Consider the following 14,446-nt stretch of genomic DNA (forward strand, 5'->3'; position numbering starts at 1 on the left):
GCTTTAAAACCAGTTAATTGTAACTAAATATCATCGAAAATGTAATCTACGTAATTCCCAAAAGTAATCATGTATCATGAGAGGGCCATAAACAATAATTAGTAATGCTGCATATTCCAAGAAAGGTTAGAATCTCACCTTTCTGGTAATATAAGTTATACGTTGCTGAGGTGTCGTAACTTTTGAGGACACAAGCTGTAGTGCACAGTTTAAACATGATAAACATAACAACATCAAATATTTGATATTGTCACGTCTTGACCAGTATTAGGGATTATTTGTAATTGTAGTTTGGTCAGGACGTGGCAGAGGGTATTTTGTTTATGTGGTTCGGGGTGGTGGTTTATTTAGTAGGGTGTTTGGTTAGTTAGTTCCGGGTTTTGGGGTTATGTTCTGTGTTAGTATTTCTATGTTCTTTCTGGTTAGTTGTATATCTATGTCTAGTTAATTGGGGTTGTACTCTCAATTGGAGGCAGGTGTTTTCTAGTTGCCTCTGATTGAGAGTCCTATATATGAGTATGTGTTTGGTTTAGTGTTTGTGGGAGACTGTTTCTTGTTTTGCCGTTTGTGCCTGACAAGACTATCTAGTTTGTTTGTGTTTTTTGTATATGTGTTTATTTTGGTTTTTCCTTCTTTGTCCGTAATAAAGAAGATGAGTATACACTTCCCTGCTGCATTTTGGTCCTCTCCTTACGATATCCGTGACAGATATGGTGTATTTCCTATTCAACAAAACTGTATGAATAAGACTTAAAATGTCTTAAATGCTTTGTAAATATAGTATAATCAAATTATAAAACGGCTAACTATAAGATTTCAACTTCCTTACAACTGTAAAATACATACTGTATTTTGCATATTTTCTTTGTCAGTGGCTGTGAGTAGCCAGGAGTTGACGAACAGTCGGAAGAACGAATTAAATGGTAGGAGGGACATCCCAGCTTCAAATGGTTTCAGATGTCACATCCTACTTCACACAGGCTCAGACAATATACTACTGTGTCCGTGGGAACCAGGTCTATCACTCAATACAAAGCATTTTGATCTAGTGTCCACAGATCGATTTATAAGCCAAACCAAAACCCAAACCACACAGGTCACCTAAACAGGGGACTTTACATCTTCAAAAGCCACAGTCTATATTGTCACTTTCATTTGTAATATTACAGGATTAGTTCGCAAAAAATATTTCCCTTCCAACTAAATTATAGCCAATTAATCTTGTGAGTGAGGTCTTCAATGAAGATCCGAAGGAAAATAATGAAAAAGCAAGTATATTTTATTTGCTTATTTCAACTAGGAGATTCATGTGATCAAGAAATATGTCTTAATAATTACAGCAGAATGTTGATAGTTCTCAATAGAACCAAGTTCATGATTGGTTTTGAAAAGATACATTATTTTCGTAATTTCAGGGGACCCCACATGGTGTCCGAACCACAAGTTAGGAACCACTGAGCTTAAAACGTCTGGGTACTTGCATTGGAATCTCTCAATTCACTTAATAGTTAGTGTGCCAGTTGTTATGAGAAGTTCAGACTCCCACAAACACGCATGTTTCACCTGTTTTACTCTACGACTCCCACAAACCGCACAGGACTCGTCAGAAGGAAAGGTTGTACCGGGCCCAAATGAGCAGAATAATACTGTGTGGCCTTAGGATCTCCGCTGACGTCAATGACTTCCCAATACCTTAGAGATATATTTCATACACTTCAAATCTTTCAGGTTCAAATTTGGGTTACCTCATTTGCCATGTATTTGTGTGTTATTCAGTGAGTTTATTGAGATAAGGGCAGTAAGGCCAAATTCAACCGTTTCATTAAATAGCCTAATAAACATTTATTTCAGATACCCCCAGGTGTACTAAAATCTAAAATCAAATAGCTATTTGGTCCATTGTGATAACCCACAGAAAAGTAGGCTATTAGGTATATGAGGAAGCAAGGGAGCGTTATTCATAAACGTAGTTGCTTTATTGTAAAATGGCGACCATAGTAGGAACAGTCAGTTGCAGCTGAACAGTGTATTTGGGATGCATCTGGTCCTAATACTCAATGATACCCAAGGTACTCATTAACTGATGCAACACCTGGTGGCGTAGATGTGTAATGACATTATGAAATCACTATCACGTTAGAATTTTCCAATTGTTGGGTTGTACATGTTATAGAAAAATGACATACTCACAGGGGTTAACTGAAAGTACTGAAAAGCAAACACTCCACAGAAAAATATTGTAGATTTAGGGCCTCCTGAGTGGTGCAGTGGTCTAATGCACTGCATTGCAGTGCTTGATGCATAACTACAGACCCGGGTTCCATCCCAGGCTGTGTCACAACTGGCTTTGACCAGGAGTCCCATAGGGTGGTGCACAATTGGCCCAGTGTTGTCTGGGTTAGGGGAGGGTTTGTCAGGGGGGGCTTTACTTGGCTCATCGTGCTCTAGTGACTCTTTGTGGCAGGCCGGGCACCTGCAGGCTGACTTCGGTCGTCAGTTGAACAGTGTTTTTCATTTACAGATGCTGTCTTAAATGGAGGATAGGATTCCTACTGTGCCTTTGAATGTTTTCCCTTAGATTCAGTTTCTTTATAGAGATTTTAGAGCATTGTTACCTGCAGTAAGAAACACTGAACAAAAATATAAACGCATGATTCATGAGCTGAAATAAAAGATCCCAGAAATGTTCCATAAGCACAAAAAACGTATTTCTCAAACATTTTGTGCATTCCTGTTAGTGAGCATTTATCCTTTGCCAAGATAATCCATCCACCTGATAGGTGTGGCATAGCAAGAAGCCGATTTAACAACATGATCATTACACAGGTGCATATTGTGCTGGGGACAATAAAAGGACTGTTTAAAATGTGCAGTTTTGTCACACAGCACAGTGCCACTGATGTCTCCAGTTTTGAGGGAGAATGCAATTGGTGTGCTGACAGCAGGAATATCTAACAGAGCTGCTGCCAGAGAATTTAATGTTAATTTCTCTACCATAAGCCTCCTAAAACATTGTTTTTGAAAATTTGACCGTACGTCCAACCGGCCTCACAACCAGAGACCAAGTGTAACCATTCCAGCCCAGGCCTGGGCTGCCACATCCAGCTTCTTTACCTGCAGGATCATCTGAGACCAGCCATCCGGACAGCTGATGAAATTGTAGTTTGCACAACTGAAGAATTTCTGCACAAATTGTCAGAAACCGTCTCAGGGAAGCTCATCTGCGTGCTCGTCGTCCTCACCAGGGTCTTGACCTGACTGCAGTTTGGCGTTGTAAATGACTTCACTGGGCAAATGCTCACCTTTGATGGCCACTGGCATGCTGGAGAAGTGTGCTCTTCACGGATTAATCCAGGTTTCAACTGGTTTCAACCAGGCAGATGGCAGACAGCGTGAATGGTATCGTGTGGGCGAGCGGTTTGTTGATGTCAACGCTGTGAACATAGTGCCCCGTGGTGGCGGTGGGGTTATGGTATGGGCAGGCATAAGCTACAAAGAATGAACACAATAGCATTTTATCGATGGCAATTTGAATGCACAGAGATACCATGAAGAGGTCCTAAAGCCCATTGTTGTGCCATTCATCTGCCGCCATCCCCTCATGTTTCAGCATGAACATGCACGGTCCCATGTCGCAATGATCTGAACATCATTCCAGGAAGCTGAAAGTGTCCCAGTTCTTCCATGGCCTGTGTACTCACCAGACATGTCCCCCATTGACAGTGATGGAAAAAGTACCGAATTGTCGTACTTGAGTAAAAGAAAAGATACTTTAAATAAAATGACTCAAGTAAAAGTGAGTCACCCAGTAAAATAATACTTGCGTAAGTCTAAAAGTATTTGGTTTTAAATGTACTTAACTATCAAAAGTAAATGTAATCGCTAAAATATACTTAAGTATCAATAGTAAAAGTATAAATCTTTTCAAATTCTTTATATTAAGCAAACCAGACAGCACGATTTTCTTGCTTTTTTCATTTACGGATAGCCAGGGGCCCACTTCAATACTTCATTCATCATTTACAAATAAAGCATTTGTTTTGAGTCTGCCAGATCAGAGGCAGGAGATGACCAGGGATGTTCTGTTGATGCGTGAATTAGACCATTTTCCTGTCCTGCTAAGCATTCAAAATGTAGCTAGTACTTTTGGGTGTCAGTGAAAATGTATGGTGTAAAAAGTACATTGTTTTCTTTAGGAATGTAGTGGAGTAAAGGTAAAAGTTGTCAAAATAGAAATAATCAAGTATAGTATAGATACCCCAAAAAACTACTGAAGTAGTACTTTAAAGTATATTTACTTAAGTGCTTTACACCACTGCCCATTGAGCTTGTTTGGGATGCTCTGGATCGACGTCTACGACAGCGTTTTCCAGTTGTCGCCCATATTCAGCAACTTCGCACAGCCATTGAAGAGGAGTAGGCTAACATTCCACAGGGTGCAATCAACAGCCTGATCAACACTATGTGAAGAAGATGTGTCGCACTGCATGAAGCAAATGGTGGTCACACCAGATGCTGACTGGTTTTCTGATCCATGCCCCTAACTATTATTTTAAGGTATCTGTAACCAACAGATGCATATCTGTGTTCCCAATCATGTGAAATACATAGATTAGGGCCTAATGAATTTATTTAAATTGACTGATTTCCTTGTATGAACTGTAACTCAGTAAAATATTTGAAATTGTTGCATGTTGCGTTTATAGTTTAATTCAATATACAATAGAGAAAAGGAACAATCACCTAAAATATTTAAAGGCATATACATCCAAATTTAATCAATAATGTATGAAACGATTATAGGTAAAAGGAATCTAAATAAAGGAATCCATATGTATACAAACATGCTTAGGTAATGGATTAAGGTGGAGAGCACATGGTAATATCAATTAACTCGGGCAAACAATTTATATAAAACAATCCAACAAACAATTGAACAAACAATCCAAGAAACATTCCAACAATCATAGTGCACTCAAATGAAAGGTGCAATGTAAAAGGAACACAATTTACTTCCAGTATAACGCATCAAAGGGAAAACAAAAGGAAAAGTTACAAATAACAAAAACTTCCACAAACACTGGAATGCATCTGATGGTGGAACTGGAGGAGGGCTGCATAGTTGAATAGTCACCAAAAAGAAGGGGGAAACGGGCTCTCTGGCCACTGGAAAAGGTTCTTGGCTGAGGTCTGCTAGCCTCAGATGGTTCTGGCCCACTGGCAGCTAAAGGTTCTGGCAGAGGTCTGATAGCATCTGTAGGCACTGGCTCACTGGCCATGAGGGAAGGTTCTAGAGGACAGCTAGCCTCTGGTGGTTCTGGAACTGGGTTTCACATGTTAGGGGATGTGGCTACATAGGCTGATGCAGACCAGAAAAACTGGGCTTGAGTTAGGATCCTGGATTGAAGGGAAGCGGTTCCTGAACCAACAGTTGGTTGTATTCATGGAGGTCATATCGGGTGGGTGCTATTGAAATATTTATCAAGAATTTTTTACATGTAATGAAATGAAATTAGTAGAAAATAGCCAAACTCAAAAAAACACCAAATTAATTGCGATAGATTGTAAAGTCATGGTCCCTAAAAACCAATAGCAGTAAATTTTTTACATGAGAGTCCTATGGTGGATGCTTTTGAAGTTTTAAGGAAGTATTTTTTATGTAAAGTCAATTTAAATTTATAGAAATTAACCAAAGTCAAACAATGCCAAGGTAATTTCTATAGATTGGACAGACAACGTCCCTGAACCAATAGCAGATGGTTGTATTCATGAAAATCATATGGGGTTGAAGCTAATTAAGTTTTATCCAAGTATTTTTTTTACATATAATGAAATAAAATGTGTTTAAAATAGCCAAAGTCAAAAATACAAATGTAGTTGCCATAGACTGTACAGACGAAGTCCCTGAACCAATAACACTTGGTTGTATTTATTCAAGTGATACGGGGTGGAAGCTATTAACGTTTTAAGTAATTTTTTTGCCTAAAAACAAAAATACACACAGAATTGCAATAACAAAGCGTGTAACTTCTTCACTATCATCAAATTATTCAGACTATATCATTTACATAATTATTGCACTTTCCCTTTAAGAGGTATTGACGAGCAAAGTCAGAATATTTCATATAAAGCTAACTACACCGCAGTAGTGCTTAAATACAGTGTGGGTAGGCTGTGTGGGTATGCTAGTCTCGGCTACATGATGAGAATATTATGGATTTGAGCAAGAATATTTTTATTTGTCCAATGGCAGTCAAGTGTCGATCATTTAACTAGAATTAGACCCTCGATATTTATTGGAAAGGAGCATCAAACTCATCACTGTGCACTTTCGCCACCCTGTGAAGTTGATTACAACTTATTTCATCTGTAGCCTAACTGCATGATTTCCCGAGTCGTAGTGGGAGGACCACACACCATATCATTGCGTGACTCCAAGTTTACTTCGATATATTGGTTATTAAATCAACATTTGGGCATAAAGGTGTTTCCAAAGCCATTTCTCACATTATTAATTTTACTGACAAAAAACATCCCATCGTGTCGAACGGAGCGATTGTAGCTTCCATCGATATAATTGTCTGTATCTTTTCCAATCCCCCATATATTTCTTGTGTAAATAGATATATTTATATACATACAGTTGAAGTCGGAAGTTTACATACACTTAGGTTGGAGTCATTAAAACTTGTTTTTCAACCACTCCACACATTTCTTGTTAACAAACTATAGTTTTGGCAAGTCGGTTAGGACATCTACTTTGTGCATGACACAAGTCATTTTTCCAACAATTGTTTACAGACAGATTATTTCACTTATAATTCATGGTATCACAATTCCAGTGAGTCAGAAGTTCACATACACTAAGTTGACTGTGCCTTTAAACAGCTTGGGAAATTACAGAAAATTATGTCATGGCTTTAGAAGCTTCTGATAGGCTAATTGACATAATTTGAGTCAATTGGAGGTGTACCTGTGGATGTATTTCAAGGCCTACCTTCAAACTCAGTGCCTCTTTGCTTGACATCATGGGAAAATCAAAATAAATCAGCCAAGACCTCAGAAAAGAAATTGTAGACCTCCAAAAGCCTGGTTCATCCTTGGGAGCAATTTCCAAACGCCTGAAGGTACCACGTTCATCTGTACAAACAATAGTACGCAATTATAAACACCATGGGACCACGCAGCCATCATACCGCTCAGGAAGGAGATGCGTTCTGTCTCCTAGAGATGAACGTACTTTGGTGCGAAAAGTGCAAATCAATCCCAGAACAACAGCAAAGGACCTTGTGAAGATGCTGGAGGAAACAGGTACAAAAGTAACTATATCCACAGTAAAACGAGTCCTATATCAACATAACCTGAAAGGCCACTCAGCCAGGGAGAAGCCACTGCTCTAAAACCGCTATAAAAAAGCCAGACTACGGTTTGCAACTGCACATCGGGACAAAGATCGTACTTTTTGGAGAAATGTCCTCTGGTCTGATGAAACAAAAATATAACTGTTTGGAGGAAAAAGGGTGAGGCTTGCAAGCTGAAGAACATCATCCCAACTGTGAAGAACGGGGGTGGCAGCATCATGTTGTGGGGGTGATTTGCTGCAGGAGGGACTGATGCACTTCACAAAATAGATGGCATCATGAGGCAGGAAAATTACGTGGATATATTGAAGCAACACCTCAAGACATCAGTCAGGAAGTTAAAGCTTGGTCGCACATGGGTCTTCCAAATAGACAATGATCCCAAGCATACTTCCAAAGTTGTGGCAAAATGGCTTAAGGACAACAAAGTCAAGGTATTGAAGTGGCCATCACAACACCCTGACCTCAATCCCATTTTTCAGTGGGCAGAACTGAAAAAGCGTGTGTGAGCAAGGAGGCCTACAAACCTGACTCAGTTACACCAGCTCTGTCAGGAGGAATGGGCCAAAATTCATCCAACTTATTTTGGGAAGCTTGTGGAAGGCTATCTGAAACGTTTGACCGAAGTTAAACAATTTAAAGGCAATGCTACCAAATACTAATTGAGTGTATGTAAACTTCTGACCTACTGGAAATGTGATGAAAGAAATAAAAGCTGAAATAAATGATTCTCTCTACTATCATTCTGACATTTCACATTCTTAAAATAAAGTGGTGATCCTAACTGACCTAAGACAGGGAATTCTTACTAGGATTAAATGTCAGGAATTGTGAAAAACTGAGTTTAAATGTATTTGGCTAAGGTGTATGTAAACTTCCAACTTTAACTGTATATGGCAACCCTAAAGGTTCTACATGCACTGAACAAAAATATAAACTCAACATGTAAAGTGTTAGATCCAGAAATGTTCCATAAGCACAAAAAGCTTTTTTGTCTCAAATGTTGGGCACAAATTTGTTTACATCGCCGTTAGTTAGCATTTTTCCTTTGACAAGATGCCACACCTAACAGGTGCATATTGTGCTAGGGACGATAAAAGACCACTCTAAAATGTGCCGTTTTGTCACACAACACAACACCCCAGATGTCTCATGCTTTGAGGGAGAGTGCAATTGGCATGCTGACTGCAGAAATGTCCAGCAGAACTGTTGCAGAAAATGGAATGTTAATTTCTCTACCATAAGCTGCCTCCAACGTCGTTTTAGAGTATTTGGCAGCACGTCCAACCGACCTCACAACCGCAGACCACGTGTAACAAAGCCAGCCCAGGACCTCCACATCTGGCTTCTTCACCTGCGGCCTGAGACCAGCCACCCGGACAGCTGATGAAAACGTGGATTTGCACAACCAAAGAATTTCGGCACAAACTGTCAGAAACCGTCTCAGGGAAGCTCATCTGCATGCTCGTCGTCCTCACCAGGATCTTGACCTGACTTCAGTCGACAAATGCTCACCTTTGATGGCCACTGGTACACTGGAGAAGTGTGTTCTTCACGGATTAATCCAGGTTTCAACTGTATTTAACAGTATAGCTTCCGTCCCTCTCCTCGACCCTACCTGGGCTCGAACCACGGACCCTCTGCACACATCGACAACAGCCACCCTCGACGCATCGTTGCCCATCGCTCCCCAAAAGCCGCGCTAATAGCATTTCAATCGGTGACGTCACGAACAACTACTTCAAGGTCTCAGAGCGAGTGACGTCACCGATTGAAATGCTATTAGCGCGCACCCCGCTAACTAGCTAGTCATTTCACATCGGTTACATGTACACTCTTAGAAAAAAGGGTTCCAAAAGGGTTCTACCTGGAACCAAAAATAGTTATTCAAAGTGTTCTCCTATGGGAACAACAAAGAACCCTTTTAGATTCTAGGTAGCAACTTTTTTTCTAAGAATGTACTGGGAAGATGGCAGACGTCATGGCGTCATGTGGGCGAGCGGTTTGCTGATGTCAACATTGTGAACAGAGTGCCCCATGGTGGCACTGGGGTTATGGTATGGGCATGCTACGAACAATGAACACAATTGCATTTTATCAATGGCCATTTGAATGCACACAGCTACCGTGATGAGATCCTGAGGCCCATTGTTGTGCCATTCATCCTCCACCAACACCTCATGGATCAGCATGATAACACACGGCCCCTACTAGCAAGGATCTGTACACAATTCCTGGAAGCTGAAAATGTCCCAGTTCTTCCATGGCCTGCGCACTTACCAGACTTGTCACCCATTGAGCATGTTTGGGATGCTGTGGATCGAAGTGTACAACAGCATGTTCCAGTTCCCGCCAATATCCAGCATCTTTGAAGAGGAGTGGGACAACAGCCTGATCAATTCAATGTGTCTTGCGCTGCATGAAACAAATGGTGGTCACACCAGATACTGACTGTTTTTCTGATCCACGCCCCAACCTATTTTTTAAAAGGTATTTGTGACCAACAGATACATAACTGTATTCCCAATCATGTGAAATCCATAGATCAGGGCCTAATGAATTTATTTCAATTGACTGATTTCAGTATATGAACTGTAACTCAGTAAAATCTTTAAGATTGGTGCATTTATGTTGCATTTATATTTTTGTTCAGTGTAGAACCCCTTTGTAGGGTTCTTTGAACAGAAGCCCAGGGGTTCTTCTTCAAAAGTGTTTCCATATAGAACCCTTGGGTTCCATATAAGGTTCTATATGGAACCAATTTCAGTTCCATATAGAGCCTTAAAGGGTGCCATGTATATGAAGCATCCAGATGATGTTATTCTAAGAGTGTAGACTCATTCCATTGCTTATTAAAATGTTGGTATCCGTTTTGTAAATCCAGGGTCAGCATGTTTTAGAATTCAACGCAAATTACGCAAAACATATTGGCCTTGCATATTATATCAGCCTCGATCCCAGCTCTTACAGTTGGGTTATATTATGATTCCAAAGAGAGATAAAGTAGCCTATACCCGGTGAAATTAAACAAGTTATTTCTCTTTCTGCCTCGTAGGTTTTGGCATCGATGTTTATTTACAATGGAGGCTCCCTCATAATACGCATAATGAGACGCAAAGGCAGACACAATAGTGCGCACAATGGGGTGTTGTGCTCTCCATTTCACAGGAGATGGGCTTTTTGATTGGGTTGTGTGCACCCTGAAAAACACAGTCGGGGATAAAAGTAGTCTACAAACCAAGGTTTTATTTAGACTGTTCTCAATCGGCCAATAAGAATTTTTGACCCGCTGCATTGTCTTCCTGACTTTCGCTGAGCCATATTTCAAAGTGACTATAGGGCCTAGCCCTTTGAAGAAAGTGAATAGTATATACCCCTCCCTCCCTCCCTCCATCTCTCTCTCTATCGCCCGCCCGCTCTCTATCTCGCTCTCTCTCTCTATATATATATATATCGCCTTCCCTCCCACCCTCCGCTCCAGGCCCTCCGTGTTATTGGGCGGAGAGAAAGCGAATGAAAAAGAAACAATGCAGTGCATGAAACGTAATATTAATCTCCCCGTTCTTTACACAGACAAAGTGCAAGGCATGGTGCACGTTTTTAAATGGTTATTGAGTATTCACACAGCTGCGCAGTTCTCCCTTGTGTGCCAAAACAGCTTGGTAAATGGTCAGACTTGGCCTTTGAATAGAACCTCAGAAGAAGTCTCTGTTTGCTCAGTGCTGACCCTCAGATATATTTGCAAATATGATTCAGGTGTGTCGACATAATAATCAAATCATATAGCCTATTATTTGTGAGTATGCCTGTCAGGCCTATACCTACTATTTGACAAGGCTGAGAAAATAAATTTAAAACTGGGTCCACATAATAATGCAACAACATCATATAATTTCATATAAATAGAGATATCTTTATTCATAAAAAAAAACTGTTTACACAAAATATATCTGTTAAAATCGCATATGTACACTTTAGGAGGCTACGAAAAACGGAGAGCAAGTGCATACATTGATAAAGGTCTCCATACCACGTAAAACCCTTCAATCTTTCACGGGAGGATCGTAAAGATATTGTGACCAATCGCATGACACAGACATATGTGCCAATTCAATTGTCCAGTTGTCCAGTCATATTTATCACTTCTCATGAGCTCTCACTGTCAGCAAAGTGGCAGTGTTCGTGGTTGCAGAACATTTGCATTGATCTCAATTAACAAAAATAAGTATTTATATTTAAAAATAAGAATTTCAATTTCAGACAATGTACACCAACAAAGTTCATTTCAGATGGCGGGTCATCTTCGATACAATCTTCCCATCAGATGCAGTCAGTTGAAGGAGTCTTGCCCTTATCTGAAACTGGTGTCAACAGCAAAGTCCTTGAGCCACAACCGTGTACCTCTTCTGGGCTACTGTGCGGACTGCGCCGCTGCTGTGTCATTTATTAATGCACTTATTCAAAGTCATCAATAAATAAATAATTCCAAGCGTCACCCTGCAGTCATTCGACGCTTTGTCCATGCGTGAGCGCACACAGTATCTCCCCTGTTGTTCCGAGGGGAACCAAAGGGCCGTTCGTACTCCCTCCTCTCTTGTAGCATAGCAACGGTAACTCTGCTTTACTTTCCCCTTTCTTATTGCTTTCCACCTGCAAACGCTGCCTGGTGAGGGGAGAGAGAGAGCAAGTCGGTGCCAAGAGAGTGTTCACGGGTGCCTCGCCTTGCAGAGTGAATCGAATAACTTGACATTATTTTCAACTTCCGAGTCACTTCTGTTAGAAGAAACCCCTGCCTATACACAGGTGCCCTGCCTATACACAGGTGCTGTGGGATGGTAACGACAATTAGGCTACCGGTGTCTCAGTATCTGTCGAACCAGGTGGTAAAGTCCAGCAGCTCCTGCTCCTCAGAGCTCAGGGGCTCATAGCTCCCCTCGTCGGAGGAACAGGTGGAGTGGGGTGACTCTGGCTCGGCCGAGTAGCTGTTGGAGATGGTAGGGGAAGGCACCCCGCACTGAAAGGCGGCTGACACAGCATCATGCTCGTCTAGTAGCTGCTGCAGAGCTCGAATATACTCCACGGCGGACCGCAGCGTCTCCACTTTGCTCATCTTCTTGTTGGCTGCCCCGTTGGGCACGTGCTGACGCAGCGTCTGAAAGCCCATATTGACCTGCTTAACTCGGTTCCTCTCGCGCTCGTTTCGCCGAGCCACGGCAACGGGGAGCTGCTGTGGGATGGAGTAGCCGAGTCCGTTAAAGCTGAGCCGCCGCTTGCAGCGCAGGAGCTCCGGGGAGCTGGAGCGCTGTCTTTTCAGCACAGTGGTCTTGCTTTGGTAGCCGGCTGCAGTGGTGTCATTGGGGAGAGCGCACTCCTGGGCTGGAGCGTGCAGGGTGATGGTGGTGCGTCTCTCCGTCAGTACAAATGGGCATGCGTTCTGCGCCAGTTGCGTGGTGGTGATGGTGGTAGTCTCCATCTTGGTCGGTGGGGAGACAGGCCTACAGACAGATGGGATTTGCAACAGCGCAACCTCACTGACAGAGAAGAAGAGAAGAAAATATAGACAGAGGTTGACAGTGCACTGCTCTCGTGTCCTTCGCGTGGGGACCGTGTGGCTATAGCTGAAGCGCTGAGGCTTTTTGGTGTCCAAGTCTTTCTTGACCGCGCTTGCTTACTCCACGAGCCGATCTGACCCAAACTTTGGCAGCACTCCTCTTTTCAACACGCGCCCCACACACCCCACCCCTTTGGAGATGCACGCTTCCCCGCGAGGCCCCGCCCCGCTGTGTGATTCTTCTGCTAGCCGACTCCGCGAGCCAGGCGCGTGGCTCCAGGAGCTCAATAAACAATCCCGAGCTTTCACTGCGCCAGGAGCACGCGCTGGGCTCATTTACATTCCAATGTCTCCAACTTGAAAGCCCAGTGGTGGATTCAAACGGCCTGCAACCGGGCAAAAGGAAAGCAAGACAGAGAGAAAGAAAAAAAATAGGAGAGAATGAAAAAAGTGAATGGTTTGGTGCTTTAAATGCCTTTTGAATTTGACAATGTACCCCTGGCACGTCTTCAAATTATCAGTCTCTCCCCTTCCACCCTTCTCCTCTCGCTCTTTAAAATCCCAAATACCAAGGACGCTCTCTCCGGTATCCAGGCTACAGCCATTAAGAGGAAAATAAAAAGGCAAGCGTGTCTCTGTGTAGAATTATAGACCTTGCATAGAAACACGATTCATTTAAGGTAATATGAGTTGTGGATATGTCTGCCGTGCCCAATGACCGCACAACGAGTGCGCACATTGTCTGCATAGAGATTCAAGCATCTACTGCCTGGCAATATTGGCAGCTGACGATCGGTTAGATTATGTGCCATTCCAACACTCAAATGCAAGCCTCAATTGTCATTCGTAAAACGTGTATTCGCAAATATGGATTTGGGTGTTTAGGCTACAAATATGTTATAACTAGGCCTATTTAACAAGGCAGTTATTACGCCATTGGACGTATTAATAAATATACAACTTTAAGTACCACCCTGAACTTTGTGTTCTTGTTTGAGGCGATTTTCCCCTTGGTCAATGTTGGATTGACGTTTTCAGCACCACATTCGACTGGACAGCACGTTGCAACAGTCCTTACGTTATTTATGGTCAAATGGCTGCACAAACCTAATCCTCCACATAATGTGTAAAAAGGACAATAGGCATTTTGATTATTCCTTATTCCATATGTTTATAGAATGCAACATTTTGTATGATAACTCGTAACATTCTTTCCGCTCATAAAAAAAATGTTAGTGAACTGGGCGATTTTCAACAAATAGTCTCAAATTTAAATCAATGCTCTTCTCCGGCTCTCGTCGTGTATTGTAAACTAATATTACATTCAACGAGACATCTCGAATATCTTGTCAAGTCGCGTTAAAAATAAACAGGTAGTGACCTCTGGCGATGAAAATAAGACATCAAGCCGTACAATCGTTGTATCTTTCCATATCGCTATCGGCCAGTAGAGAGCAGCAGTGCATAAACTTCAAGATTGGTGCTATGGCTTTTCAAAGGAACCGTATTTCAATAGGCCACTTTCCTATTATGC

The 14,446-nt window shown here is 41.8% G+C and overlaps 1 protein-coding gene across 1 annotated transcript; it reads right to left on the reverse strand.

Annotated features, from left to right (window-relative positions):
• Positions 1–11,250: 11,250 nt before the first annotated feature.
• Positions 11,251–13,133, reverse strand: LOC106573356 (achaete-scute homolog 1b). The gene has a single exon (XM_014148337.3). The coding sequence runs from the start codon at positions 12,832–12,834 to the stop codon at positions 12,223–12,225; it is 612 nt and encodes a 203-aa protein (XP_014003812.1). The 5' UTR covers positions 12,835–13,133; the 3' UTR covers positions 11,251–12,222.
• Positions 13,134–14,446: the final 1,313 nt, after the last annotated feature.

This window comes from Salmo salar, chromosome 16 (assembly GCF_965601325.2).
Source record: "Salmo salar chromosome 16, fSalSal1, whole genome shotgun sequence".
NCBI classification, from domain to species: Eukaryota; Metazoa; Chordata; class Actinopteri; order Salmoniformes; family Salmonidae; genus Salmo; species Salmo salar.

Bases quoted from the DNA above. Each gene is read 5' to 3' on its own strand.
- LOC106573356 (XM_014148337.3), bottom strand. From the start codon at position 12,834: ATGGAGACTACCACCATCACCACCACGCAACTGGCGCAGAACGCATGC.